Below are 27,541 nucleotides of genomic sequence, written 5' to 3' on the forward strand. Positions count from 1 at the left end.
GTATTTCTACAGCTTCACTGTAAGAAAAAAAATTGGGGAACTAATGGCTATGATCCCACCATGCGAGAATACTGTTTTGGGGGTATGTACATGGGCAGGATGATTCCTCCACTCGCCCAAGGCAGAGACTGTGCTATGCTACTCTGGGCCACTGCTGGGGTGAGCCTCAATAGAACAAGAACTGGCTCTGGGCTCACAGATCTGTATCTTTATTCAACCAATAAAAGCAACACACCAACAGAAGAACCTCCTACACCAAGAGAAGTCACAAGATAAGGAGTGAAGGGATGGGGCTGGCTCTTCTTCCCCTACCCACTTGACCTAGCAGGTCACAAGCAGGCAGGGAGACTGAGGAAATGTCTGGTAGATGGAGGCAGATAAGAATGGGCCCGAGCAAGGTATGGGCCTCTATCACCTGCTAGGAGGGTCAGTTCAAGTGTGAGCCAAGGGAAACTCCCAAGTGGAACTTGCCACCAGAATAAAGGACATTCCCCAACCACACCCCATCATCCCATAGGAAGTTGCCAAGCCATGCAAAATCAGAAATGTCTGCTGTGACAAAACCAGAACCATAGAGATGATGTAAAATCTGCCCCCCTTGGAGGTGTCTGCCATCTTGGTAGATCGGTGACACCTTTCCCATGTGGAGATGTCCTGCGTCCCCTCCTTTCCCAAGACAAACCTCCTATCATGGAAGCCAGAGACTTTGGGGGAAGGGACAAGGTGCTGGCATGCATAAAACACAGAGCCACCTGTAGGTCAGTGGTGGCCCTGACAGAATACACTTGGGCTCTATCCTGATTCCCTCATTCAATGCCTAGTGCCCTGGCCCTCTTGGGGCGGGGTTTGGGAGTTCCCCATGCCTTGTGGCTGTTTCTCGGCCATTCCTCTTGCTTGTCAAGGAGGGAAATAGGTCAGTTCCTCTTTAGGAAGACTGCTAGCTTTTCTGAAAACATTTTACTGTGAACAATTTTCAAGCCTTAGACATACATAGTTTTGAAAAGAACTTTGTAGGGGCGTCCAGACCCACACACTGAGGGCTCTGTGAGGACAGCTGAAGAGGGATGGCCGCAGAGGCTGCCTCGCACACCTGCCCAGCCCTCCATCACCCCTGAGTCCACCAGCGGCCGCCTCGCACACCTGCCCAGCCCTCCATCACCCGAGTCCACCAGCGGCCGCCTCGCACACCTGCCCAGCCCTCCATCACCCCTGAGTCCACCAGCGGCCGCCTCGCACACCTGCCCAGCCCTCCATCACCCCTGAGTCCACCAGCGGCCGCCTTGCACACCTGCCCAGCCTTCCATCACCCCCTTGGTCCATCTAATTTTTGAAATAAGCCTTTCGTCAGCCAATGATATTAGGCTAAGATTAAACATTCCAAATCAGGTATGGAGAGCTATCTCAGTAGGCAGAGACACTTGTCACCAAGACTGCTGACCTGAGTTTGAGCCCAGAACCCACGGGGTAGAAGGACAAATCGGGTTCCCATAAGTTGTTCTCTGTCCTCTACATGTGTGCCTAACCAAAACCAAAAATTTGTTTTAAATTTTCATATCAGGCCACTAAATGATGCAGAAGATCACAAGAGGAGCTGGGAGGGGGAGTCAGGGTGTGTCTGGTTAACTGCTCTTACCTGTGTGGATAGGAAACCGGCTCTGTCTCACAGGGAGAAAGAATTTACTATGTAGCCAAATGAGTACCCACCCCCACCTCCACCCTGCCCCAGGAACACAGACTCAGGTTACAGCCAAGGGGGCAGGGCTCTGCTGTGGGCCTCAAATCCTCTCAGAAGGAATTTAGGGGTCAGAACATTCCAAAGAGAGTTACTTAACAATCACAAGAATGTTCCATCAATCACAGATGTGATCAATAAATGGCTGTTTCCCCGTCTGGTGGGGGTGCACGCCTTTAATTCCTGCAGAGGCAGGCTGATCTCTGTGAGTTGGGGCTAGCCAGGTCTACAAAGCAAGTTCCAAGACACCCAGCCAGGACGGTTACACAGAGAAACCCTGTTTTGAAAAACAAACAAAAGACAAAACAAAAGTCTGTTTCAAGGGCTAGTATTGCCTACGACAATTTGTTTCTAGCCCTGCAGCAATCCTGCTCTGGCTTGTAGAATGTTTAACACAGGCGTGGCTTCTAGGGACTTAGATTCACACCAGTTCCTGTACGGGTTCCCAGGAGCCTCGGGACAAGCCTGCCCATACTAGGACTGGGAGCACCCTCGTTTGTTTCCTTCTCTTTGGGTGGCTTATTTTTCTAGATTCCTAAAAGTCCCGTGGTATAAAAGACAAACCATTCCTGAAATATTTGTTTGAATGTCTGAATTAATAAGCACATCTCTTGGTTTGTTGACCCTCAAATCTGGTGCATGGTTTTTTTTTTTTGTTTGTTTTTTTTTTTTTTTTTTTGTGGTTTGTCCAGTTATTCAGAGTGAAAGAAAGCTGAGGCCAGATTGTTGGAGATTCTAGAGCACAGTGCAAGGGCCTCCAGGTCCAGGGTGCTGGGAGCAACTTGTTTCTAAGGGATATTTAACACCAGCTGCACAAAAAAACAAAAAACAAAAAACAAAAAACAAAACCAAAAAAACACGTAGGGGACAAACCACATGCAGGGCCCACAATACTTTCTGCTTGGTTTTCCCTTGGCTGGACTACCCTGCAGAATACTACTGTCCCATCTGGTGTTTCAAGGATCCTCCGCCCACCCAACTCCAGAGCAGCCTCCACAATCCCACCCCTGGCCTTCTTGCCTAGTATCTCTCTTTCTACCCAACGGGTGGCGCCAGTGACCTTCAGTAGAGCCAGAAGCTAAGAGGGATTATCTTTAACACATTCCTCGCCTGTAGACTGTTCTGGAGAATGACTCTAGACTCCCGCCCCAACTCCGAAGACCCCTAAACATCCCCTGAGGAGCCAGGCTGCTGGGTGTACCCCAGCTGCAGCAAACTCCTTAAGGGTGGGCAGGAGAATCGCAGGGAGGGGGAGCGGACACTGCTGCGTCGGTTGTTGCCCGGGGCTGCAACAACCCAAACTTGGCTTCACTCCTGGTGGCTGTCTCTTCCCTGTCTCGGTTTTTAGCTCTTTAGCGGCTACATTCCTGCACAGGACTCTGCGTCCGCCCACCTTGGGTGCCCGGGGCCGCCTCCGGGGCTTTGTGACATCACAGCTCTTGTGAGAGTGGTTGCCTTGGCATTTTAAACGCAGTTCAGGATTAGAAGACTTGAGAACTCACTCTGCAGACTGAGACTTCGGAGCGAGCCGAGTGTGCGCGCGGCTGGTGGGTGTGCGCAGGGCCTGGCTGGGGACTCCAGGCGGGGTGGTCATGGGGTGCCGACCCGAAATCCAGCACCCTTTGCAAGACTCTGCCCCCTTTTTGCTCTTTTCCACGTCCTTTCTGGCAGGCCTAATTTAAGCACCCTTCCCTTGTTGCTGCAAACTTGCCCCAGGGCATGGCGTGGCAGAAGGAACTCAGGGTGTTAGGAGGCTGGATTCCGGCCGCTATTTCCTCTTCTAAAGGGACTGAGGCCGGGAGGGAATAGTTCAAACTGCAAGTAACCCTAGGCTCCATCCCCAACCCTTCCTGGGGATGGTTAAGAACTCTGGCTGAGCCTCTGCAGACAGGAAAACTTGTTTCTATTTGAAGAATGCCCAGGACACGGTCAGGGACTCTGACTGGTGGAATACAGGCCTCGTTTTCACGCGGCTTGCATTCTGGGAGAAACGGGCACTAAAAGCCTTTTAAGTGGTAACCACTTGAACCCATAAAGAAGAAAATGTAAGGTCTTTACATGCACTGGTGCAGGAAAGTCTCCCAGAGTGACATCTGAGCCTGAATTTAAAGAGTGAAGCCTCCACCCTACCCCCACCCCACCCCTAACCTCAGGTGAGAGGCTGCACAGAGGCCCAGGCAGACCAAAGCTGTTCTAAGAACAGGAAGATCCTGGCAGCTGAGCTGTGCCTAGGCCGGGGACAGTGCATCCTACCAAACCTGAATACAGGGTTGTGTTAGGATAGGCAGTGGTGGGCCACATAGCGGAAATGCCAACTGTTGTCAGCCACTCAGGGTCAAGGTGGGCTGTGGGTTTGGAGACCCCCCACTCACATACGGTGTCTCTCCCCAGGTGAGAATCTCCTTCAGCTAAGGCCAAGTTTTGCTCACCGGTTGGTCCTCAGCCATGGCGTCCGAGGCACATTCCTCTGTGCCCCCTCTGAAAGTGGTCAATGACAGTAAGTACTGAGCTGGTTGGCAGCTCCCAGAGGTCGAAAGGAACCCTGGAGCCCGGGACAGTGAGGTGATGCAGATCCACCAGGGATAAAAGCCTGTTGCACAGCTTCTGTGGCCTTGAGTGACAGGAAGATGGACAGGGCTGGTGCCTTCTGATGTTTGGGAAAGACTCTGACCCAGGCCTCTCTGCCCTTGGCTTTAAGGGTTCCGCCCATTTCTGCCTCCACACTTCCATAGTGTTCCTCCTGTGTGGGTCTGTGCCTCGGTGTCCCTTTTATTAGCACAGAATGTCCTCAACTTTTGCAAACACGTCTGCAATGACCTTATTTACAAGCAAGGTCACATTCTAAGGTGCTATGGAGATACAGACTTGAGCACGTGGATTTGAAAGAAGACATTGCAGACAGTTGTGGGTCAGGAGAGAAAACCAGAACAGAAGCAGGTCTCTCCACTTTCTTCTGCTGTGGTTGCTACGTTGAGCCTGGAGGAGGTCCCAGTATGGGTGAAATGTCCCTTCTCAGGCCAAATGACATGCACGCTATAGGTGCTCACCCAGGGTGGCACCTAGGGAGGCTGTCAGGTGGACAGTGCCATTGTCCCTGTGTTCTCTGCTCCCTTCAGCTTTTAAATCCCAATTTAATGTATTTTTTGGGCAAGTCCTCCGTGGTTCAAGCTTCAAAAGTATATTTTTGCTCCCCCACACAGCTGTTTGAAAGCCTACCCCCAACATCTCCCCAGGACGCTGTGGTGATGCGCAGACACCCCTCCAAGCAAGCTCTGTGCACATCCAAGCAGAAACTTGTGCCCACAGTGTGTCCTTTCAAGCACACAATAAAAATGCCCTTCTGCACTCTGCTTTTCCCACGAGCCCCCACAGTGAGCATTCTCAGGAGGGGTGGTGCATACCTGTAATTCCAGCACTGGGGCAAATCAGGCAAGAGGATCGGGAGTTTGAGGCCAGCCTGAGCTACGTACTGAGACCCTGATTAAAAAAAAAGCTATCAAAACAAAAAACTGGAGACATTTCATACTTTCCAGCAGATTCAAAATCCCACAGCTTGAGCAGAATGTGCTTCATCACCAGCTGCTGACAATGGACACTGTGTATTTTCAAAAAACAAACTATTATGCATACTTGCTCCTACAAGGATACTTAGAGTCTCCCGCCCCCATATTCACTATCTCTCTCTTCTCCTCTCTCTTGTCTGGAAGTATTTAAAAATAAAGGCTGAAATAGATGTCACCTCTCAACACAAAACAGTACAGGAAAACTCCACTACCACAAGAAGACGCCATCCTCCTGTAAGAGGGACCTGGGCGGGGTTGTGAAGTTGGAGGCAATCCTGTAGCACTGAGGCAAAATAGCAGGTGTTAGCTTGAAAGGCTTGAGGGTTGGGGAGTGTGTAGAAAACTAGGCCACCAGGGATTGGCTTGCCTAAGTCAGCTGGGAGGTCAGAGGGAGTCCAGAGCTGACCACACCTTCCTGTAGAGGCTGGGACTGAAGGACCAGCCTACTGCCTCAGCAGCTAGCTAGTACAGGCCCCATTCAGGGATACACGGTTGAGATTATCTAGCTCAGAACCTGACCCTCATGATAGAGGGTTTTTGACTAAATGGCCAAAATCGTTTTCCTGGAAGCCAGGTTGTGGTGCAGGCCCCTATCTGTAAAGAGCTTCACTCATGGCCACCAGGTAGGGTCAGATGGGCAGACCTTCTCTGGTGGGCAGGGCTGGGAACAGCAGCTTCATGAGGCAGCTCAGAGGAACCCGGCTTTCAGAGAGTGCACTGCATCCTGGGAGTTGCAACCTGGCTGTCTCAGAAGGTCACTGCTGTGATGAGCGCCATGACCAAAAACAAGCTGGGGAAGAAAGGGTTTGTTCCTCTTATACTTCCAGGTACAGTCCATAGCTGAGGAAAGTCAGGGCAGGAACCTTGAGGCAGGAATTGACATAGAGGCATGGAGAAGTACTACTTACTGGCTTACCCTTCGTAACTTTCTCAGCCTGCTTTCTTAGAGCACCCAGAACCACCTTCCTAGGGTGGTAACACCCACAATGGGCTGGGCCTTCCCACATCAATAACTAATTCAGAAAATGCCATGCGGGCTATAAGCTAGATCTTATGGAAGCAATTTCTCAATCAAGGTTCGCTCTTCTCGGATGACTCTAGCTTGTGTTAAGTTGACATAAACCTAGTCAAGTCAGCTCACTAACCATCCAAAGTCAGCCTGTAACCACCGATGGACAAAGCTGGTCATCCACATCTGTGGCTCACAATGCACTCCCGTCCACATATCCTGTGCATCAGGGGTAACTGTGAGACCACAGCTGTTTCACACATCTGTTACCAGGCCCCTGATGGTGTCAGCCACTGTGTGGGTAAAAGAGGGGAGACATAGGAGGCGCTTCTGAGTTTTGGGGAGGCAGTATAATCAGCTCTCCCTCTTTGGGGGTACTATTCCTCTACTCTGCTCCTTAAATAGGACAAGAAACCATTCTCCCAGTGTCTGGGCACTGATGGCTCTTGGCTAGTGTTTTTAAAAATAAAATATAAAGTCAGGTGTTGTGGGAGCTCTTTCTGCTCCTTCAGCCAATAGCCGCTGAGATACCAGCCCACTATTGCTGCAATGAAACACCATGACCAAAGCGACTTGGAAGGAAGGGGTTTATTTCACTCGCAGTTCCATCTAACAGCTCATTATCCAAAGTTCAGAGGGTAGGAGTTTATGAAGGGCAGGAACCTGGAGGCAGGAGCTGATGCCCAGGCCCTGGGGGAGCGCTGCTTACTGGCTTGTTCATACCATTTTCATATAGAACCCAGGACCACCAGGTCCTTGGCTATTCTTATTTTGATTCCAGGGGTGCGAGAACATGCATGCGGGGGCATGAATGTACATGCATAGGATATGCTGTGGTACCCTAAGGAACAGCAAAATCTGGGCTCTGCCTCAGCCCTTGGTACCCAGATTTGGCGTGTCATCTGAACATGTCTGCAGTCAGCTCACAGTGGAGAGGTGTGCAGACAGAACAGGTCTTCCTCACCCAGTCTACACTGAGACACTGAAGCCTACGGGGTGAGGGTGGGGTCACACACTGGGACCCTGGCCTCACTGCCTTTGTCTCTACTCCATGCCCTATTTCATTGCCTCATCTTCCTTGTGATGCAGAATCTAGGACTAGAATGGCTTTGAGATGTGCATTTGGTTCTGAGCTCTTCAGAAGAACTGCCAGGCTGCTTTCTTTGTAGCTATGTCTTCACTGCTCCCGGTCCTCGTCCTTGGCAACACCAATTGTCACTGCATTTGCCATTTGTTGACAAGTGGCCATAATGCAAGCGATGTGGCGTCTCATCTGGGGGTTGACTGTAACTTCTCTATTGTCAAGGTCTTAGTGGCTGTCATTTGCCCACTTGGGGATGGGTTCTTTATGGTTTGTGGTTAAGCTATAGGGGTTCTTTCTAAATTCTGTCTTTTAATACTCTATCAAAGATTTCAAAATGTCAGATCAATGTCTAACTGTCCTAGAGCAAGAGTCACTGGGGCTGAGGGAGTGGCCTGACCCTCAGCCACCTGATGCTCTATCAGCAATTAACCTGGCCCAGGTTTCTAGAAGATAAGGTCACTTTGGTCTCCCTGGCACATGACGCTCCATCAGAAACTTAAGGCACCCCTCCTAGGGCTGTCATGCTTCCAGCCTTTCCCTCTCTCTGTCTCTGTCTCTCTCTCTCTCTCTCTCTCTCTCTCTCTCTCTCTCTCTCTCTCTCTCTCTCTCTGTGTGTGTATGTGCTTTGAGACAGGAGTAAGAGCCAAAGTTACATTTCAAGGTTTAATTATTATGCCTTAGAGATCCATGAAACAAAAATGCCTCTGATCTGCAAGTCCCTTGCCAAAGGACAGATAGTTCCTGAAGTATTTTAGTATCTTGTGACTAAAATCCCTTCCCAGAGAGAGACACCAACAGTATCTACTCCCTTCTACCAAGGTCACCAACATCAAACTGAGGTATGTTTCCACTAAAGTTCGTCTGGAACCAACGGGTTTATGGGTTTTCCTTATAAAGCAGTGGTTAGCAATCTGTGGCTGTTGACCCCCTTGGAGGCTGAACAGGGGTTGCCTAAGACCACCAGAATACACAGATATTTACATTGCAGTTCCTAACAGTAGCAGAATTGCAGTTATGAAGTATCAATAAACTTAATTTTATGGTTGGGGTCATCTCAACATGAGGAAATGTATTAAAGGGTCACAGCATTAGGGAGATGGAGAACCACTAATGTAGAGCCTGGGTGAGGGGTTACTTCCAGGAGGGTGGGTGTTTTCCCCAAAGGCGAGATGATGGCTTTCCTATATCACATAGATGGAGCCCCCCTCTCCCAAGACCCAAGACTATACATGTCTATAGAAGCTGGTTAGGAGGGGTGGCTGGATACTCTGGTGAGGGCTCCATCACCTTTCCCCTCCCCTTTTTAATATGATCCAACAGTCCAGCTATGATGGTCTCTTGCTGGCAGGCCCAGCAAAACTTCCCCAAATGGTCTTTTTATTTAGAGGAAAGTTCAGTAGTCATGTCAAGAGAAGCCTCTAGATCAGGACTGCTGGTCTGCATTGGTGGGCAGCCCGGGAAGCAAGGGTTTGGGGGTGAGGCACGTGAGCAGAGGATAAGCCACATTGGCTCCATGAAGATCTGGTAACAGCCTTCTCTCCCTTGGGAACCTTTCGGGCCCCCTGAATGGCAAACTGTTTCCGGTCCCATAAGTCTCTTGGCCATGAGAGGGCACCCCGAGGAAAAGCAGTCACAGTCTTGTTTGGTGAAAAGTCAATGGGGTCAGGGAGGGTTCCCCCACTGATTGAAGTAGGGACATCCTGATTGTTTGCTCTTCATGAGCCCAACTCCTGGAGGAGAAGAAGCAGGCAAGGTACATCCCAGAGGCTGCACGAAGATGAGAAGGGAGCTTCAGCACTGCAACTCCTGCCCTCAGCCTTCGGTGTTTGGTGTTTTCTAGGAACTCCTCTTGTTGCCTGGCTGCAGTTTCTCTTCCCTGGGTTTCAACCTTACCCCTGTTTCTATTGTCTTTCGGGGTCTCTGTCTACTCTGCCCACATTGGAGCCCCCCTCACCCCTCTCGGCCCCACCTCCGCTGCAGCCTTCTGCTACTGTTGCACCAAGTCTAGAGCAGGGTGCATCCTTGTATCTAAATCCAGAAAGGGAATGTGGCATTTTCACCAACTATACTTTCCTTTGGCAGTCCCTCATTTGCATGAAGGACTGCCTTGGTTGCACCAATAACAGCTTCCTCTTGACCACCAGGGGGCGCTCTGAGTGCTCAGGAGATTGAGTGGACCCAGAGTGGCTGTGGAGGCCTGTCTGCTGGTGGGTCCTCAGAGGCAGGAGTGTGCAGAGAAGAGCCTGGGGCTGTGCAGTGGTGGCAGTGCAAGAGACCTGGGCCAATAGTGCTTGGTGATCCACAGAACCCATCGCAAAGTTGGGAAATGGTAAAAGACTGAAAATACTCCCAGGGGCTGTGTGCGAGTCATGTGAATGAGCCATGGACATAGATTTTAAGTTGCATTAAAAGACACATAAAATAGACAATCTGAACCAATAAATGCAAAGACAACTGCACAGCTGACTTTGTCATCCACCTCTACCCTCCTGTCCAAAACAAAACTGTCTCCGCAGTTCCAAGAACCAACATGAAATACCTGTTTATGGAAGAAGCCATGTTTAGACGACTTTTCTCTCCCACCAACCAGTTCCCAAATAACCACACTGAGACTTATTACTTGTAGCTCAGGTTTGTTACTAGCTAGTAACTCTTAAATTTTAAATTAACCCATATTTCTTATTTATGCTCTGCCATGTTGCTTGTCACCTTTCCCCAGAACAGCAAGTTCATCTCCTACTTCCTCTGCATCTCCTCATGGCTTCTGAGACTCCTCCTCCTCTTCGTGGTCTCTTTATGTCTGCCAGCCCCGCCTAACCTCTACCTGTTCAACTATTGGCCAGTCAGCTTTTTTATTAAGCCAATCATAGTGATGTATATTTACACAGTATAAAGAAATATTCCACATTCCCCCCCTTTTTTAATTAAAAAGTAAGGTTTTTAACTTTAACATACTAAAACTATATATTAAAAAACAGGTAATATTACACCCTTCCGGGGTCTCTGATGGAGTGAAAAACTAAATAGACTGAAAGTTTTCCTTAGTTATAAGTTAAGGTAAATTAGGTATAAAACTTTAGACTTACAAAGATAAGATAGACAATAGAGTATTTTCTTTGTTTTTTGCAAAAACTTGATAACTGCTTTTGTTGTATATAATTTTAGACAAAAAAGGGGAAATCCTTTTGTACTCTGTGAAAATGTGTTGCTCTCATTATTAATAAAGAGCTGACTGGTCAACAACTAGGCAGGAAGAGGTTAGGTGGGAGAGAAAATCTGAGGATGCTGGGAGGAGGGTGGAGTTACAAGGAGAGAGCAGAATGGGAAGTAGGTACTTGAGATGAACGAGGGCAGCACACAGATTAACAGAAATGGGCTATAAGAGTTATAAGAGCTGGCTAAAAAGGAGCCTAAGCTATCAGCTGAGCATTTATAGTTAATATTAAGTCTCTGTGTGGTTACTGGGAAGAGGCTGGCGGATCACCAGAATCTGTAACTCTGGTCTCAGAACACAGATTCTGGTGACCGGAGTGACCCATTGCCCTGGCTAGACGATACAACTACATCTGAAGGGAGAGAGCCTCAATTGAGAAAATGCCTCCATAAGATCCCACTGTAAGGCATTTTCTTAACTAGTGATTGATAAGTGAGGGCCCAGCCCATTGTGGATGGTGGTACTCCTGGACTGGTTGGTGTGGGAGGCCCTTCTATGTATATGTTGCTTTAATTGATTAATGAATAAAGCCACCAACAACTGGTAGTCCTGGGTCCTATAAGAAAGCAGGATGAATAAGTCAGTAAGCAGCATCCTCCATGTGCCTCTGCATCCAGGTTCCTGCCCTGTTTAAGTTCCTGTCCTGATTTTCTTCCTTAATGTACTATGATGTGGGACTGTGATGAGATAAACCGTTTCCTCACAAGTTACTTTGGTCATGGTGTTTCATCATAGCAATAGAAACCCTAAAACACCCATTCTGCCATGAGAGTAGCTACATGGACATTTTTGTTTGAGATAGGGTCTTAACTGCCTTGTTACTCTCTTTATAGGCCAGACTGTCTCCCAAGTACTGGGATCAAAAGTGTGTGCCTCTATGGCCAGCTCACATGAACTTCCTATAGTGAAGTGAGTCAGAAATCAGTGCAAGGGACATAACTCGGGAGAGAGTGTAAAGGTTGTGGGCAGGTGAGCCGTCTGCTGTCAGCTTCGGTTGTCTTACAGGGCCCGTCACCTTAAGCTGGTGGGTGCTAGAATGTTCCTTAGAAACAAAGCTTCAACGCAGGGGCTGCTCATCCCGGGCACTGATGACAGTCCCAAAGCGATGCTGGCGCCTGACCTGCATTTATGTATAAGTGTGTTTATCACACGCATGCAGGTGTCTGGGAGGCAGTAGAGGGCTTCCCTTGGAGCTGGAGTCACAGGTGGCAAAGAGCAAGAATCATTCTTAACTCTCAAGATATTTCTACAGCCCTTAAAATGTTTTAATTCTTTGAGAATTTATGAGAATGTATTTTGATCATATTCATCCCAGATTCACCCCTTTCCTCTTCCTCAAATTAATGTACTCTTGATAAAATTTAAAAAGATTTATTTGTTTGGATGTTTTGCTTGCTTATACGCACATGTGTGTGCCTGATGCCCTCAGAGGTTAGAAGAAGGTGTTGGATTCTTTGGGACTTGAATAACAGATGGTTGTTAGCCACCATTTGGGTGCTGAGAACCGAATGTGGGTTCTCTGAAAGAGTAATTGATGCTCTGAACTGCTAAACCAACTTGCCAGCCCTCAAGTCTTCTTTTAAAGCAGAGACACAGGAGATGTATTTATAGAGACTAGAGACACAGGAGATATATCTAGATAAACCAGAGATATAGAAGATATATCCAGATAAGCTAGAGTTACCTAGATAAACTAGGAGATACATCTATATAAACTAAATATACGGAGATATATCTAGATAAACTAGAGATATAGAAGATATATGCAGATAAGCTAGAGTTACCTAGATAAACTAGATATACAGGAGATATATGTAGATAAACTAGAGATACAGCACCCTTGTGGGTCTGATGCCAGCTTAGGACACAGGGAAGACTCTCTCACTGGGAAAATACCTCTGTTGAACAGAAAGAATGGGTGAGAATGCTTCTCAACCTTAAAATTGGCAACTTTTGACAATGCATATGGCTTTCTTTTTCAATTAAGAATGAAGATTTGAAGTACAGTTTTGACTTTGGTTCGCTTTGTTGTGTTTGTGTTTAGTGTTTAGCTTTTAGTATCTTCTAATTTTTATGACGGGATAATCAAATGTTACTACAGGAAAACTTCCCATAGACTCTAGGAAGTAGTCAGGAGGGAGCTCTGGGGAACACAGGATAGCTCACCCCTCATCTGCCCCATCCTTTGCTACGGTGAAACTGTACTCAGTCCTGTAGTATCCCAGGCTTCAGATTGAGTGTTCCTGTGCTCAGACACATTGCTGGGCCTCCAGGGCTCTGCTCACTCTTACCCTTCCACCTGGGACCATTCAGGTCTGACTTCCTCCATCCCAGGGCACTGGGGACCACAGTCATTCCTGACTTACCCTCACAGCTCAGTTCTACTCTCTTCTGGTTCCCCTGGTAGGGTTTGGGGCTCCAGGATGCTGGAGTCCTAGTTGTCTTGGGAGGGGCCTGCAAGGTCCTTTGCTGTGGGTGTCAGGTGACAAGGTCAGTAAAGCAGCTGGACCTCAATGCCTGAATCACCTGAAGAAAGATATGAACCAGCCTCAGGGAACTTGGCCCTTCACCTTAGGTTTCTTGTAACAGGGCCAGGTTAGCAAAACCCTTACCAGATGGGAGGGGGTGGGGCTTCCCAAGGAATGTGATATTGACATTTCCATTACGCCATGGGAGGGGTCAGTGGCACATTGCTTACAGGGAGATATCAAGGGGGCTGAGGGAAGGGAAGACATGAAGCAGCTGCCTCCTGCCAGTTTTCAGGAAAGGGATGCTCATGGCTTTATACAGTCTTACTTCTCAGCAAAGCCAGCATCTGCATCTCACTTGTAGACCTGGAGGCTCAGAGAGGTGGCTAAGCTGGCGCCTTGAGCATCTGGAATCCAGCACCACCACCCTCGCTGTGTGTTCACAGCTCTCAGGGCCAGGGCACCATCGCTGTGGCTCTCACGTTGCTTTTGTGTCTCACCAGAAAGCACCCTGGAGTTCATGAACAACAGCTCCTCTTCCTTCGTTGAAGATAAAAAGAAACCTCGAAAGAAAAGCAAAGGTAGTTTCCCCAGCAGGGTAGGTGAGGCGAAGCCCGGTCCCTTTTCTAGGGTGCAACAGGTTGGCCTCAAGGGTGCAGGGTGGAATGGGGTGCATGGCCCCTTTCCTAGGGTGCGTCAGGTTGGTTTCCAAGGTGCAGAGCAGAGGGGGGTGTTAATCTTCCTGTTAGGCAAAACTCAACAGAAACGTGAGGGTTGGTAGTGGAGTAATCAGTGGGAAATGAGTCAGATCTGAGGTTCAAAACCCTGAGAAGGCATCCGGGTGACCAGGTCCTAAGTCTTTCTGTCTCACCAGAATTTTCAAATACAAGATTGTCTCATGGTCATGGGAAGGCTGATATGCACAACCGTGTCTGACTCAAGGCAGGAAGAAAGGAACCCAAAAGAGAAAACTCCCAGCCCTTGTTTTCTATTACTGACAAAATGCGCCCCTTCCCTCAAAATCAACTAGGGAGAAAGGGCTTTTCTTAGCTTCCAAGGAAGAGGGAACTGAAAACTGCCAGCCAAGAGCAGCCAGGAATCAATGCAGGCTTGCAAGCCTGGAGTGAATCTTCTCCACTCTTGTTCAATCCAGGTCCCAAACCCAAGGAATGGTACTGCCCATGACGGGCTGAGTCTTCCCACATCAATTAATTCACTACAAACACGACGCGCTCATTCCTCAGCCTCAGATGGATCGGGCCATCCCAGTGGTCCCATTGAACAGCTCTGGCTCACATTCCATTGACCAAAACTCCATGTGGCCTTAAGTGTGGCTGCAGAGGTCTTTGAAAGCAGACACACCCTTGCTCTCTCCCAGAGCTCTCTAACAGTCTGTACTACACCAGTATTCCTCTTGCCTTCCACAGTTGTCCTGGACTTTCACCCTGATGGAGACCCGGGGGACCCTGTGTGCCATTCACCCTCTGACTTCCTGGACCCCTGGAACTCACACTAGGATCTGATTCAGTGTAGAGGAGAAAGGCATGACCAGCATGAGCCCCGGCTTGGGGCCTGCTTCTGGTTCCCTGGATGGATTTCTGCCCATCTCTCTGGGGCCTCCAGGAGTTGGCCTGGCCTGTACCCCACTTGCCCTACCCATAGGAAACCAGTTCAGTTCCATCACTTTTGGCCAGAGGCTCTGGCTTCCTTTCTCTGGGAATGGAGCCTTGCTGGGATTTTCACACCAGGCCAGGGGCAGATGGGTGAGACACATGCCAGGCAGGAGACCAGCTCCCCTAAGATAAACCACAGAGGCAAGTTTACGGGACTTAAGGACCCAGGAGAAGATACTGGTGTGGTGCTGTATCCCGTGAGGAGTAGAAAGTCACGAGGACCCTGAGACATGAGCTATTTTTTCCTTCTCCAGGGCATGTGACTATAGCTGACCCCTCAAGTAACCCTTTCCACATGTCAGGGGATGTGGATTTCTTCTTGTTCAGAGAGCAGGAGCGGAATAAAGCCATTGCAGTAAGTATCTGGGCCTGGGCCAGCCTCTTCTGAGAAGCTTCCCTGCCCTCTGTTCCTCCTGTCTCAGGTAAATGCTTCCCTCCTCAACCTACTCAGTCCAGAGCACTCGCTTTCCCTAAGAAGTCAAGTGCAGACCCTGCTTGGCTCTCTCTCCATCGTCTCTGACTGGGCCTCAGTCAGGTGGCTTCCCCGCTGCTCTCTACCTCTCCCGCGTTCCCCGTTCCCCTTGTGGAATGCCATTCTCGCCCAGCATTCTTCATGTCCCTCCCCCGTCTTACCTGCATCCCAGCTTGTTGCCTCTTGTTTTAGTCATGTGACCTGGATCCAGGGCAGTCCTGCATCCCACAGGCCCAAAACAGAACAGCAGACAAGCCCAGACAATGCAGTCCACCTACTGTACCCCTCCTTCACCTACTGCACCCCTCCCCGACCTGCTGCACCCCTCCCCACCTGCCACACCCCTTCTCCTGTTGCACCCCTTCTCTAACTGCTGCACCCCTCCCCCACCTGTTGCACCCTTCCTCACCTGCTACACCCCTCCTCACCTGCTGCACCCCTCCTCACCGAGTACCACACCCTTGTACCCAGCTGAGATTCTTCAGGATTATCAGATAATGGATTGTGGCAACTGGTGGGTCCCAGCAGAAAACAGACTGATGCTGAGAATCTTTCTGAATGGGGAGACTTCATTGCAAAGCCTACAATGCTAGACAGCACTTAGGCTTGAGAGCTGCTATAGACAGGGAGTATCTATAGATAGATCATGAGAGCTCCCTGTGGGTAGCACACAGGAGCAGGGCAGTGGAGCCAGCCAGTAAGCTTCCAGCGAGCTGACAGGACATCCTGCAGAGGGAATTACTAGCCGTTTGGAAACAGGTTTAAGTTCCCTAAACCTTTTGTCAGTTTTAGCAATTCTTGGCCTCAGTTAAAGGGGACTTTGGGTGAAGGGACAGGTGATCATCTCTTAGCCATGCCATGCTAGTACTATTTGTTATTTGGCTGCACATTGAACTGGCACCTGTGTTTGGTATAGCTGCCTCTTCCCAGTCCCATCCTCAGGTGGTCATTGTCCTGTTCAACCCTAGAGGGTGTGTGCAAGAGCCCACAGCCTCTCTAAGAGCACCAGCAACAGAGTGCTCAGCACAGGTGTATGTATGAGTGTGTGCATGTCTCCCTATGTGTGGACCCCTTCAGCCTCTGGCATTAGAGACATGCATCTGGCACTGGAGACATGCATCTGACAAGACCCTGGATCCATTGACTGCCTGTCACCCCCACAGGAACGTGAACAAAAGAAGATGCTGAGGGTGCACCAGAAGATGACATACGCATCCAAGGTGTCCGCCAAGCACACTAGCCTGCGCCGGGAGCTGCAGCTAGAAGATGAGATAGAGGACCAGGAGCTGATGGCTGAGGCCCGACAGCTGCACTCTTTTCGCAACAACACTGCCTGGAAGCTGGCCATGACCCAAGGTATAGCACCCCTACCTTGTGCAGGAGCAGGAATATGGGATGATTAAGAAAGGCCCTCTCTCTGTGTGTCTGACACCACATACCTTGGAGAGCTCTGTCTTGCTGGGCCACAGTTCTAGGACACGCTGATCACACTGAGACCGCATGGTCTGCACCAGTAGAGCAAGCTCCGCTTGTAGAGGCTTAGGCCCACCCAACAACCAGCCAATCACAGGCAACGGGCAATTCAGCTACAGTGAGGAGGTCATAACTGAAATTTGCCTTCCAGGTCTTGGTCATTTTGGTCACACTGCAGCTTTGATAGGTCATGGCCACCACTGGACTCCTCTCTCTATGCCAACCTCATGAGTTGTGGGGGTATTATCATAAGAGAGGCCCAAGGCAGATAGTCACCAACCATGTGGAGCCTAGCAGTCACCTCTCAGCATCCCAGGGGACAACTTCCTGAAGCCCCCTTGGTATCAGAACCCACAGTGATGTTCAAGTTATATTTATGCCCACCTGTATTCTCTAAGTCATCCATATATCTATACATTGTGGACTCAATATGCATTCTATGTGGACAGTTGTTTGTAGTGACAAAGGAATTCTGTTTAGCTGTAGTGCAAATATGTTTCTCTTCCATATACTGTTCCATTGGTTGAATCCAAGGAAGCACCACACAGATGTGGGAGGTTGGCTATATGCTGAGGGAGCCTTTTCTCCCCCTTTTTCAGCCCCATCATCACTGTAACACCCTGGGTAGGCAGCAGGACCCCAGCTTCCTCTGTCTTAGGTACCTAATTCCAGCCTGGGCTCCAGCCTCTCTCCCCTACTCACCTTCTGGGTCTTGTTGCAGATAAGAATGTGGAGCCTGAAACATTGAATGACTATATGCAACAGAAGCGAAACATGTTCCTCCTCCAGGTGGGAATGGCTATATCCAGCTGAGGGTCTGTAGCTTGGCTCTGGCTCACCCAGGTACCTTCATGCTCTAATGGTTCACAGTATGCCGTGGCAATGAAGCGAAACGAAATCCAGCGGCTAGAAATGCTGGCAACCCGGGAGGAGAGGAGGCTGGAGAGAGCTGAGAAGTTCCTGGAGAAGGATGCAAACTTGTTTGATGAGTTCCTCAGGGAGAATGACCGCAGCTCAGTGCAGGCCATGAGACTGTGAGCCGTCAGGCCCTTGTGACCTTGCCAAGTGAAAACCCACACCCGAACCAGTTCTACTCCAATCTTACCTGGACCTGAACCTTGAGCCCTAGCCAGGCCCTGATTTCAACCTATGGTCATTACCCCTAGCTACACCCCTATCTCCCCACCTGACTTGTGCCCGAGGCCAAGGCAATGGCTTCATCCATTTCTGATTGATCTTTAATGATCCATTAAATTGGTCTCTTGGTTCCCCAGGGCTGAGAAAGAGACCAAGATCAAGGTGGAAAAGATCATTGAAATCCGGGAACTCACAAGCCAGATCATGGCCATCAAAAGGTAGAGTACAGGGGGCACCTTTCTCTGTCATTTCACTGGACTCAAGGGTTACCTAGGACCACAAAGGCCTCTCAAGCACTCAAACTCTGTGGGAAGCTGTGGCCTGTTTTATGGGTGTTGATGATTCTGAGACTCAGTGGCTCTCTTGAGGCCACACCATCAGGACACAGGACCATTGTGGTCCAGGCTGAGAGTAGCAGCCTTTATCCCCGTGGATGAAGACCCTGTAGGTCACAGAGGGTCACAACTTAGGAAATCCTGACTGTTCTGACTCCTGCAGGGCAGGGTCCCTTCCCACCTGCTTCTAGCTAGGACTTGGTGGCGGACACTGCCTAACTTTCTGCATTTCTCTCTGAGCCTAGTGAAATCTCCAAATTCGAAGATACTTTGCAGCATTACAAGATCTACAAGGATTTCCTGTACAAGCTGTCACCCAAGGAGTGGTTAGAAGAGCAGGAGATGAAGCGCCAAGCTCTTAAAAAGGCCAAGGAGCCTGGGGAGTCCACCAAGGAGAGCAGCACGGCCACCTTATTAGGGGAAAAAGGTAGGGCAAAGAGAAGGGTGCCCACCCCCCAAGGGTGGATCCTGGTAGTGGTTTAGAGAACCTGTACCCAGCTTGAAGGAACCCTGTATATATGGGACCCCATCTGGTCCTTTCTTTCATGACTGGCTCCACACATAGGAGTACCTACTTTGAACACCCAAGGAGCTCACAGTTCAAGCCTTCCCACAGGGACATGAGCTTTCCAGTCAAACCAAGGGCTCTCTTCCCAAGCATTTCTCTGCTTCTTCTCCTGGGCTGGGAGCCTGAATTACCATGGAAAGTCTGGGTCCAGCAATGGTCTGATGGGGTTTTCATTTGCTTCCTGTAGGGTCTGGCAAAAGCAAGATAGCCTTGCTGTGGAAAGGTATGACTGCCCCAGTCCAGAAGGGACACACACCTCATGCCAAGGGCACATACAAACCTTCCCCGCTCTTCTCCCCAGAAGTTCAAAGCTTGAAGAAATCCCCAAAGCTTACACGGTCTGGGCATGCCCCATCCAGCAGTCAGAGCCTCCCGCAGGTTGGCCAGATCAGCCAACCCAGCCTGAACAGTGAGCTGGACTTCAGACTGTGAGTGGTCTCCAGGGGCTGGGGGGAAGCAAAGGCCATTAAAGGAGACAGCTAGCATGGCAGGGTCACAGGGGAGGGGCAAGACATTTCATGTGACTATTGGGGAGGATGAGGAGAGGGAAACCAGCTGAAGGTCACCCCCTAAGGCTACCCCAGGTGTCTGGTTCTTGCCCTGGGGTGACTGAGGTAGTCAGTAGCCCTAATGACAGCACAATAAAGGAGAGTGGAGGGGCTATTCCTCAATGAAAGACATGTGCCAGGGGCAGGGCAGCTTTTCCTGTCTGTTGGCTATCCCAGAAGGCTCAGCAAGACCCCATATTTCAGAGTCCCAGAATATTAGATGCACAGTAAAGCCTTGCAGTTTGCAATGTAGTCTTGAGCCTGAGCCTAGGATTTGAGCCAAGGTGGTTCCAGGCAACATTATTGGTGGTGTATGGTGTAACAGCATGCACAATGAAAAGTGCATGTGTGTACTCAGAACCAAGTCTGCAGTGAATGCACAATGCAACATGGGTGAGTGCTGTCCAAAACACCCCAGATTAATTATGCTTCCTTTGTTTGACTTTTAATTATTTATGGTCATTGCATGTTAGGAGACCTTTCACTGTTGCCCAGTTTTTCCCCTCACACTTAACTACATAATCCCCCCCCCCATGAGATTGGGACCCACAGTTTGAGAAGCTGGGAACTGGGCAGGGTGGTGGTGGTATCCGCCTTTAATCCCAGCACTCAGGAGGCAAAGTCAGGTGGGTTCTGAGTTTGAGGCCAGCCTGGTCTATAGTATGTGTTCCAGGACATCCAGGGCTACATAGAAAACCCTGTCTCAAAAAAGAAAATAAAGCAAAAAGCGGGGAGCTAGGTGAACACAACTGGACAGATTGTGAACTGCACAAGGTCACAATTGAGAGGACCATATCCCTTTGGCGGTGGATTCAAAGCAGCGGGGCACAGCAGTCTCCTGAAGTTCCTTGAGTCAGTGACTGAGCTGAGCTATGCACCTGTATATCTCCATCTCTACCTCACATCCCTGGGCACCTGCCCCCCAGATAACACACCTGTAGCTCCTGGGCACAGTCCAGTTTGAGTGGGTGGGGATCACTGGGAAGGGCTGGAAAGCACGTGGACGTGGCGTCCATGCAGTGTGGTGGCAAAGCAGCCTCTGCATCCCTGTGAGCTGTCTCAGGACAGTCCCTGCCCTGTGTGGTGCTGCTTGCAGTCAGCTGGGAAGAGCTTGGTATGCCCAATGGCTATGAGTGAGGCAGGTAACCAGACCCAATCCAGGTGGCCTCAGAGGGGCACTCAAAACAAATGGTAAGTAGGAAGGTACGTACGATGTAAGTGAGGGTACAGGAAGTATGATCAGGGCAGAGTAAGCTAGTGGACCAAGAGAAGGTAGTCTTCTAACTGGGGACTCATGACTGAATTTTGAGTGTTTCTTGACTGTGGGACCTCGATGGGGGCTGGTGCAGTATGGGGGAAGGGAGAGGTAGGGAACATGTTCCATCCATGTCTTTAGTCCTTTGACACCTCCCCCCTTGCCACTTGTGGCCTAGACTGGTCCAGGAGCTCTGATCCCACTGTCTGTCCTCAGGTCAAGCCCTACTGTGCCATCACAAGACGACACTGACAGCGATGGGGAGGTCTGTGGCAGGGCTCTCTCCCCTCTTGCACCCCCAATCAAGTACTCTACACTGCTCCACCAGGCCCCGTCCTATACAGCACCCTCTCTGCCTACCCCTCACAGGAGCTGGAACTGTACTTCACTGAGCCCCAGCAGCTCTTGGATGTCTTCACACAGTTAGAGGAACAGAACCTGTCCCTGATTCAGAACACACAGGAGATGGAGGAGACCCTGGATGATCTGAACATCACTCTGAAAAACACCCAGATCCGCATGTAGGTCACCATGCTGCCCCCTTGCCACTCCTGCCCCCATTGCACGATCAGCTGCCCCTTCCTTGTATAGGGTCTGGGTAGATACCACGAACTTGGAACCACCTTCAGTCAGCCCTTCTGCCATTAACCCAGGCCCTGGGAAGCCAGCCTTGCCATGTGGAAGGCCGCCATACCCTAGGGCCCTCAGGCAGGCATGGTTTGGAAGGGACCAGAAGCTGGCCTTCAAGGCACTTCAGCTATGGGGATGTATCAGAGGTCCTCACACCACACCCCTGGCCCCAAGATGTGAGGAAAGAAAGACGTGCCTTGCTAGGGACCGCAGCATTTGGGTGGGCACCAAGCAGCAGAGGTACAGCTGTTGGGAAGGCTCTGGAGTCATCCTGGGATTAGTGGAGCCTGGGAAGACAGGTCTGTCAGTCTGTCTAGAACAGCAAGGGACCAGGGCAATGGAAAGACCCTAGAGAAACCCAAGGTCCTAGATGTAGTCAACAAGGCAGCAGGGGAGGCAGGAGCTGGTCTCACTCCCACCCGGAGCTCCCTGGATGCTCAAACTAATAATCCCTGCTACAGGGTGTGGCCACCAGCCACCCCATCCCAGTTTCCTCCTCTGCTCATTCCAGAGCCCAAGGGGACTGAGTAGGGAAGGTTGGGTTGGGGTACTGGGTGAGGGTGTTGTTCAGGCTCATCCACCAAGGCCCTAAACTCTGAGCAAATTTTCTGGGTGGGCCCACGACCTGCAAGGGTCAGGCTAGGCCTCTTCACGGGAACTTATGCTGGATGGCAGCGACCGCAGAAAGACACACACTGGCTAGTAGGAGATGCACGTGCTAGGCAGAAGACATGGTGAGTGATGTGAGGGGCAGTGACATCAGCTGAGAGGCAAGGCAGGAAAGCAGTGTGTGTCCCAGGCGTCTGCTGGGTACAGGGAGCACCCAGCCACCCAGAGGCCCAGCAAAGGCAGCTCAGGCAACAGAAACAGCCAGGGCATAGGCCTCAACCCAGTTGAGACTTTCATGTCCAGACAGGGAGCCATGTTCCTCAAAACTCACCTTGTTGGTCCAGTATGGCTGCCTCCAGAATAAAGCTGGAACTACCAGCTGTTAGGCAAAATTGCTTTCTGGAACCCTGGCAAGGGCTGGAGGCACAAGGAGATACTCTGGAGAGAGGCCAGGAACCTCTCAGCATCCCAGAGGACCTGCTTTCCCTCAACACAGCCATCCACACTGCCAGCAGGACACAGGTGACAGACAGCAGTTATCCCCAGGAACACCTACATGTGGTTTCCCAGTCACAGCCCATGAACTCAATCACCCTTTCTTATGGGGAAAAAAATCATAAAACAACTCCGGAGAAAGAGAAAAACAAAGAAATTGAATGGATAGTAATTTAGCAAAAGAGCCTTAGATCCAGCTGGGTTAATAGATAATTCTACAAAACATTCAAGGGTTTAAGGGAATGGAGTACCTGTGCTTGATTTTCTCCCTCTCTCATATATATATATATATATATATCACACACACACACACACCAGGTACCTTTGTGGTGTGCATTTATAACTATGGTTTGGGATGGAAGGGGCAGAGGATCCCTGGGACTTGCTGCCCAGCAAGCCTAGCTCATTGGCAAGCCCCAGGCAGTGAGAGACCTGTCTTAAAACATACACACACACACACACACACACACGAGAGAGAGAGAGAGAGAGAGAGAGAGAGAGAGAGAGAGAGAGAGAGGGAGAGAGAGAGAGAGAGAGGGAGAGAGAGAGGAAGAGAGAGGGAGAGAGAGAGGGAGAGAGAGGGGAGAGAGAGGAGAGGAGAGAGGAGAGGAGAGAGCTTACATTCACACATTTAAGGGAGAAATGACAACACTCCTCAACCATCTCCAAAAGACAGAAGAGGAGGGAGCACTCCTAGTCTCCTATTGGGATCAGCACGGCCTTAAAGCCAAGCCAGACACAGACAGCTCAGGAGAGAGGGGTCCAGAACAGGGTGCTTTATCACTGTGGCTACAAAGACCTCAAGAAGATGAAAACAAGTTGAATCCCAACAAGTGTGTAAAACGACACCATGGTTCACAAATTAGGAACAGAAAGGAAGGAATTTCAATTCAGCAAACATCACAAAATTCTACAAGCTAATGCTGTTAAGGGCAAGAGACTAGTGGCTTTTCCACTGACATCAGGTGCAAAGGGTGGGTAACTCCTCTTTCTGCACTCCTGGTGGGCAGAGCCTCCACTCTTCTACGCCTATGGCCTCAGGACAGAGCTCTGCCTACTAGGTCATGCCTAGTGGGAGCCAGGTGCTGAGGGAACTGTCTGACCCTGCAGGGACAGGGAGGTCAACCTGCTGAAGCAGTGGATCACCACCATGATGATATCAATCTCCAAGGAGGAGGAGTCAGCAGCAGAGCTGCAGCTCAAAGCCCGCGTTTTCCACTTCGGGGAGTATAAGGGTGACCAGCAGGTAGGGACAGGAGTCTCAGAGCAGGGCCCAGGCCCAGCACCTCAGGCCCTGCTCACTCCCTATGCTCTGTGTGCTTGGAGTGGCATGTGCCCCAGGGGTCTGCTCACCTACTCCCTCAGCTGCCTGCACTGCTTCCCAGACTCTGGATAGCAGGGACAAGGGCAGGCCAGGAGCTCAGCACGCTAGTACAGAAATATCATTTATTCACTCAGGTGTTAGCTCTTTCCAGGACTGCCCAGTGCCTTGTGTGGCAGATGCCACCTCAGGGGCCTGACTCCTGCCTGGTCAAGAGCTACTGGGCACTGGCTATGGCCAGGCCTGACTAAGCCTTTTTGTCTGCTGCTGCTCAACAATACCCACTCAATACCCACATAGCAGTTGCTACCTGCTTTCTCAATGTCAGACAGGCTCAAGAGGAGTGAGCTCACCTACCCTGGGCCTCACAGAATGTGGTCCTGTGGGGAGCTGGGGTCAGTGCATGGCTCCCTGGAACAGGGACTGGGCCTCGATGGGCTTGCTGAAGAAGCTGGAGGAAGGGCTGGTATATGAGATGAGTCAGAGCATGACCACAGGAGCACTAGAGCTATTCTGGCTAAGAAAAGCAGGTACCATTGCTCCACCCCACTCTCTGAGCCCACACTGTGGTTGTTCCATCCTGGCTGGCAAGCAATCACTGCTGGTGTAGGCAGGCTATCATGTGAGGGTGAACGGGGCCTGCAGCCATGCCACACCGCTGGCTGACTGTCCCCAGGACAAGCTGCTGGAGAGCCTGAACCACAAGGTGCTGGATGTGTATCAGAAGTGTGTGGGCATGCAGCAGGAGGCCAACCTGGGCACAGTGCAGATGCTGACTGTGGTGGAGCACCAGCTGGATGAGCTGCTAGAGAATCTGGAGAGAGTGCCTCAGGCTAAGATTGAGCAGGCTGAGAAGGCCAAGGAGAGGGAGCGGCGCATGAGGTGAGCCACTGTAACCAAACTTCTATGACTGCAGCTCTGGCTTGGGTGCAGGACACTCGTCAGCATCCACCCTTGTGTGTTTCTTGACCAGAGAGACAGGCTCAGGTCTCTGTGATGTGAGGCCAGGCCTCTGTGGGTTCCAGAGGGCAGGGGTCATGGGACACAACTATTTGCAAAGTCTGTCTGTCTCTCCTAAGCATGGGGCCATCTCCTCTGGGGTCCCAGCACCTTAAGACTAATGTCCTAGCTAGGTGCCAAGTGTAGGATTGTGGGCACAGGGACTGAAGACAAAGATGTGGATCTAGGGAAAGGTGCTTTTGGGGGGTTGTGGTCTAAACCTTAGGTCACTCTCAAGTATGGCATTTGCACCCCCTATCTGCCTTTGCCTGCAAGCTTTGGCTGATTTGTCTACGAATGACAGGGAGGGCAGAGGGGGCATTTTCTACATATGGGAAGGCATGGACTGACCTGGAGTCTGAGTGGGAAAAGGGGTTCCTCCTAGGCCCGGGTCCCTGTAAGACACCTCTTGTCTCCAGGCTTCGTGAAGAGAAGGTCAGGATGCAGAAGGAGCTGCAGGAGGAGCGGTTGCAGCGGGCTCGAGCCAGGGCCCAAGCTGAAATAAAAAAGAAGGTGAGAGGTGGCTCCAGGGCCATTCTAGAGTGTACCTCCTAGGCTCTCCAGCCTGAGCTCCCAGGCTTCCCTGAAGGCAAATTACTTCCCTGAAGAAACAGACAGGTGTTTGCAGTGCCAAGCTGGAGTAGAATAGTCTCCAAAGCCAGGCATTTCTAGTGCCCTGTCCTAGGGCTGTCCTCACCAGGACCAATCTCCCAGATGTGCTATTCACACAGCCCCTGCCAGGTGCAGATGCTCAGCCACAGAACTCCCATGAACACCCAGTCTCCGGGTCCTGTTGCTCTGTCCACCCCGCAAACAGACCCCAGGTCAAAGAACTGCTTGTTGTTAGGCCTGTGTCTTTGGGGTCTGAAGCCCTTGCCCCACAGAAAAAGAACTGTGGCATCCTTGTGCCTTTTCGATGTGACAGCAGAAAGTCTGGCCCTGAAACCAGACCTGGAGCCAAGCATGGTCCCTGAGAGACAGGGGAGCTGGTGGGCGTCTATGAAACATGGCTGCCCATTTTATTGCTTGGAAAGATGAACACCATTAATAATAAGATAGTACAAAACATCCCAGTGTTTAGTTCAGAAAGAAAGCTGAACACATAATTCCCTTCAGAAGATGCAGCTCATTAGGAGAAAGGGCATCCAGGCCATGATCAGGACTCAGATGGCAGGGAGAGCATTAGACAGAAAACAGGACAATATATGGAGGTCTAAACCCAACAGGGCCTTAGCAGGAAGGGGAGGCTTTTCCTTCCTGGAGAGGATCTTTATTAAGAGAAGGGTTTGGGGGCAGAGGGGAAGAGAGAGAGAACACATGCTGCCATGAGAGGGATGGCAGGGCAGAGGAACCCCTTCAGAAAGCAGCCTTCAGAGAACCTCCCCAAGCAAACCCAAGAACAAAGGAGATAGCTAAGTTTTGGGAGGCTGGCAGACAGGTTCATATTACATGATTCAGTTCAACATGTATGTGACAAAGAGCATGGAGGAGTTACATATTGGTTAGGACCATCGGTCAGGGGCTATTGTTGGACATAGAACAGACAGCTTAACTCAGAAAGAGCTGAAGGTTATGGGATTGGGCCTTTTAAGAGGGATCACTGTCTTTTACAGGCCGACTTCTAATGTGTTCTGTCACATTGCAGGGTCTCCAGTGGAAGCCCTGAGCTAGGAAATACTTTAACTCTTGCCCTTCAGAAAGTGTGCTCCGTGAAGCTGGCATGGTGACTGCTAGGCTGACCCACACTCCAGGTCCCGTTAGCCACTGCCACCCTTGAGTGGCTGGTCTGCATGACCAGGCTTTGCTGGCCCCTTCCTGAACCCTATGGCAGGGCATGTGAACAGCACAACATCTACATAGGCAGCATAGGCTCACCATGTTTATTGCCCCTGCAGAAAGGCAGGAGATTGGTAAACCGCTCCCATCCACCAGTCATCAAAATAAAGGCGGTGTCTGATCACGTAATAATGGACAAGGACAAGGAGGAGATGCTCTTCTTCTTCACTTAGCAGCAGAGCTGGCTGAAGGCTCAGGAAGAGGTCAGTAGTTACTGAAGGCAGGGACTGCGAGCCGGAGGGACTAATTCCACCTCATGCTCTCCTGTCAGCCTCCTTACTCAAAGGAAATAAAACCATGTCTCTCAGGAGTCTGAGTGACCTGTTGAAGGAACTCCTCTTTTGTTATTTCACCCAAAATGTGTTTGAGGGACAGAACACTATCATGGTTCTCATCAGAGGTAGCTGCTTGGAGAAAAGCTCAAAACCTGTCCCCCAGGAGGGCAGGGTGTTGCTTGCTCTTGGAGACAAAAGAATTGGTGGCCAGCTGGGCAGAAGGGGCAAGAATCTCAACATCATGCACATACCTTTAATGAAACCAGAGCAAAACCTTTGGTACATGACACACAAACACTTTTATTCATTTGTACTAAGAGTTGGGTGCGTGGCAGCAGGAAGCTCCAGTGCTCAGAACATGACAGCCCATTCTGTCACTTGGCAGACACACCCTGGAGGCTGTGGGAGAAGGAAGCTTCTCTGTGAGGTGGGCTCTGGAGGCAGGTGACAGTGGTACCAGGATGCCCATGGAGTGGGGAGGGCCCTGATGACAGGTGGGCAAGTCCAGTCCCTACACTTGGGCCTGTGATACAGGAGAGACCTGTGGAAAGAAGTCTTCCCAAGTAGGATTCGCAATCCTACTTGAGTAGGGAGCAGCACCTAGGTAGATGGCACCACAGAGCCATCCAGAGAAGACTCATGCCCAAACTCAGGGCCCTCCCCAAATCCAAGAAACAAAGCAACTCAGATGGGGCAGAACCAAAACAGTATCTGAATAAGTACACACTCCAATGGCCCAAGAAAAATGCATTTCTGTGTGACCCTGTATCCAGTCTTCACTAACAAATAAATATGTGCAAGGCAACCATCTCCCCTGGGAAGACAGAATCACTGTGAAGACACAG

The 27,541-nt window shown here is 50.4% G+C and overlaps 1 protein-coding gene across 1 annotated transcript; it reads left to right on the forward strand.

The window, feature by feature from the left end:
* Window positions 1-3,224: 3,224 nt before the first annotated feature.
* Cfap100 (cilia and flagella associated protein 100) lies at window positions 3,225-26,752 on the forward strand. The gene is made up of 17 exons (XM_075982006.1): window positions 3,225-3,279; window positions 4,124-4,229; window positions 13,574-13,651; window positions 14,998-15,098; window positions 16,379-16,571; window positions 17,410-17,477; window positions 17,559-17,722; window positions 17,963-18,043; window positions 18,406-18,587; window positions 18,916-18,951; window positions 19,030-19,156; window positions 20,748-20,796; window positions 20,901-21,052; window positions 23,376-23,511; window positions 24,263-24,468; window positions 25,005-25,098; window positions 26,481-26,752. The coding sequence occupies exons 2-17, from the start codon at window positions 4,178-4,180 to the stop codon at window positions 26,592-26,594; spliced, it is 1,833 nt and encodes a 610-aa protein (XP_075838121.1). The 5' UTR covers window positions 3,225-3,279; window positions 4,124-4,177; the 3' UTR covers window positions 26,595-26,752.
* Window positions 26,753-27,541: the final 789 nt, after the last annotated feature.

This window comes from Microtus pennsylvanicus, chromosome 8 (genome assembly GCF_037038515.1).
Source record: "Microtus pennsylvanicus isolate mMicPen1 chromosome 8, mMicPen1.hap1, whole genome shotgun sequence".
Taxonomy (NCBI): Eukaryota; Metazoa; Chordata; class Mammalia; order Rodentia; family Cricetidae; genus Microtus; species Microtus pennsylvanicus.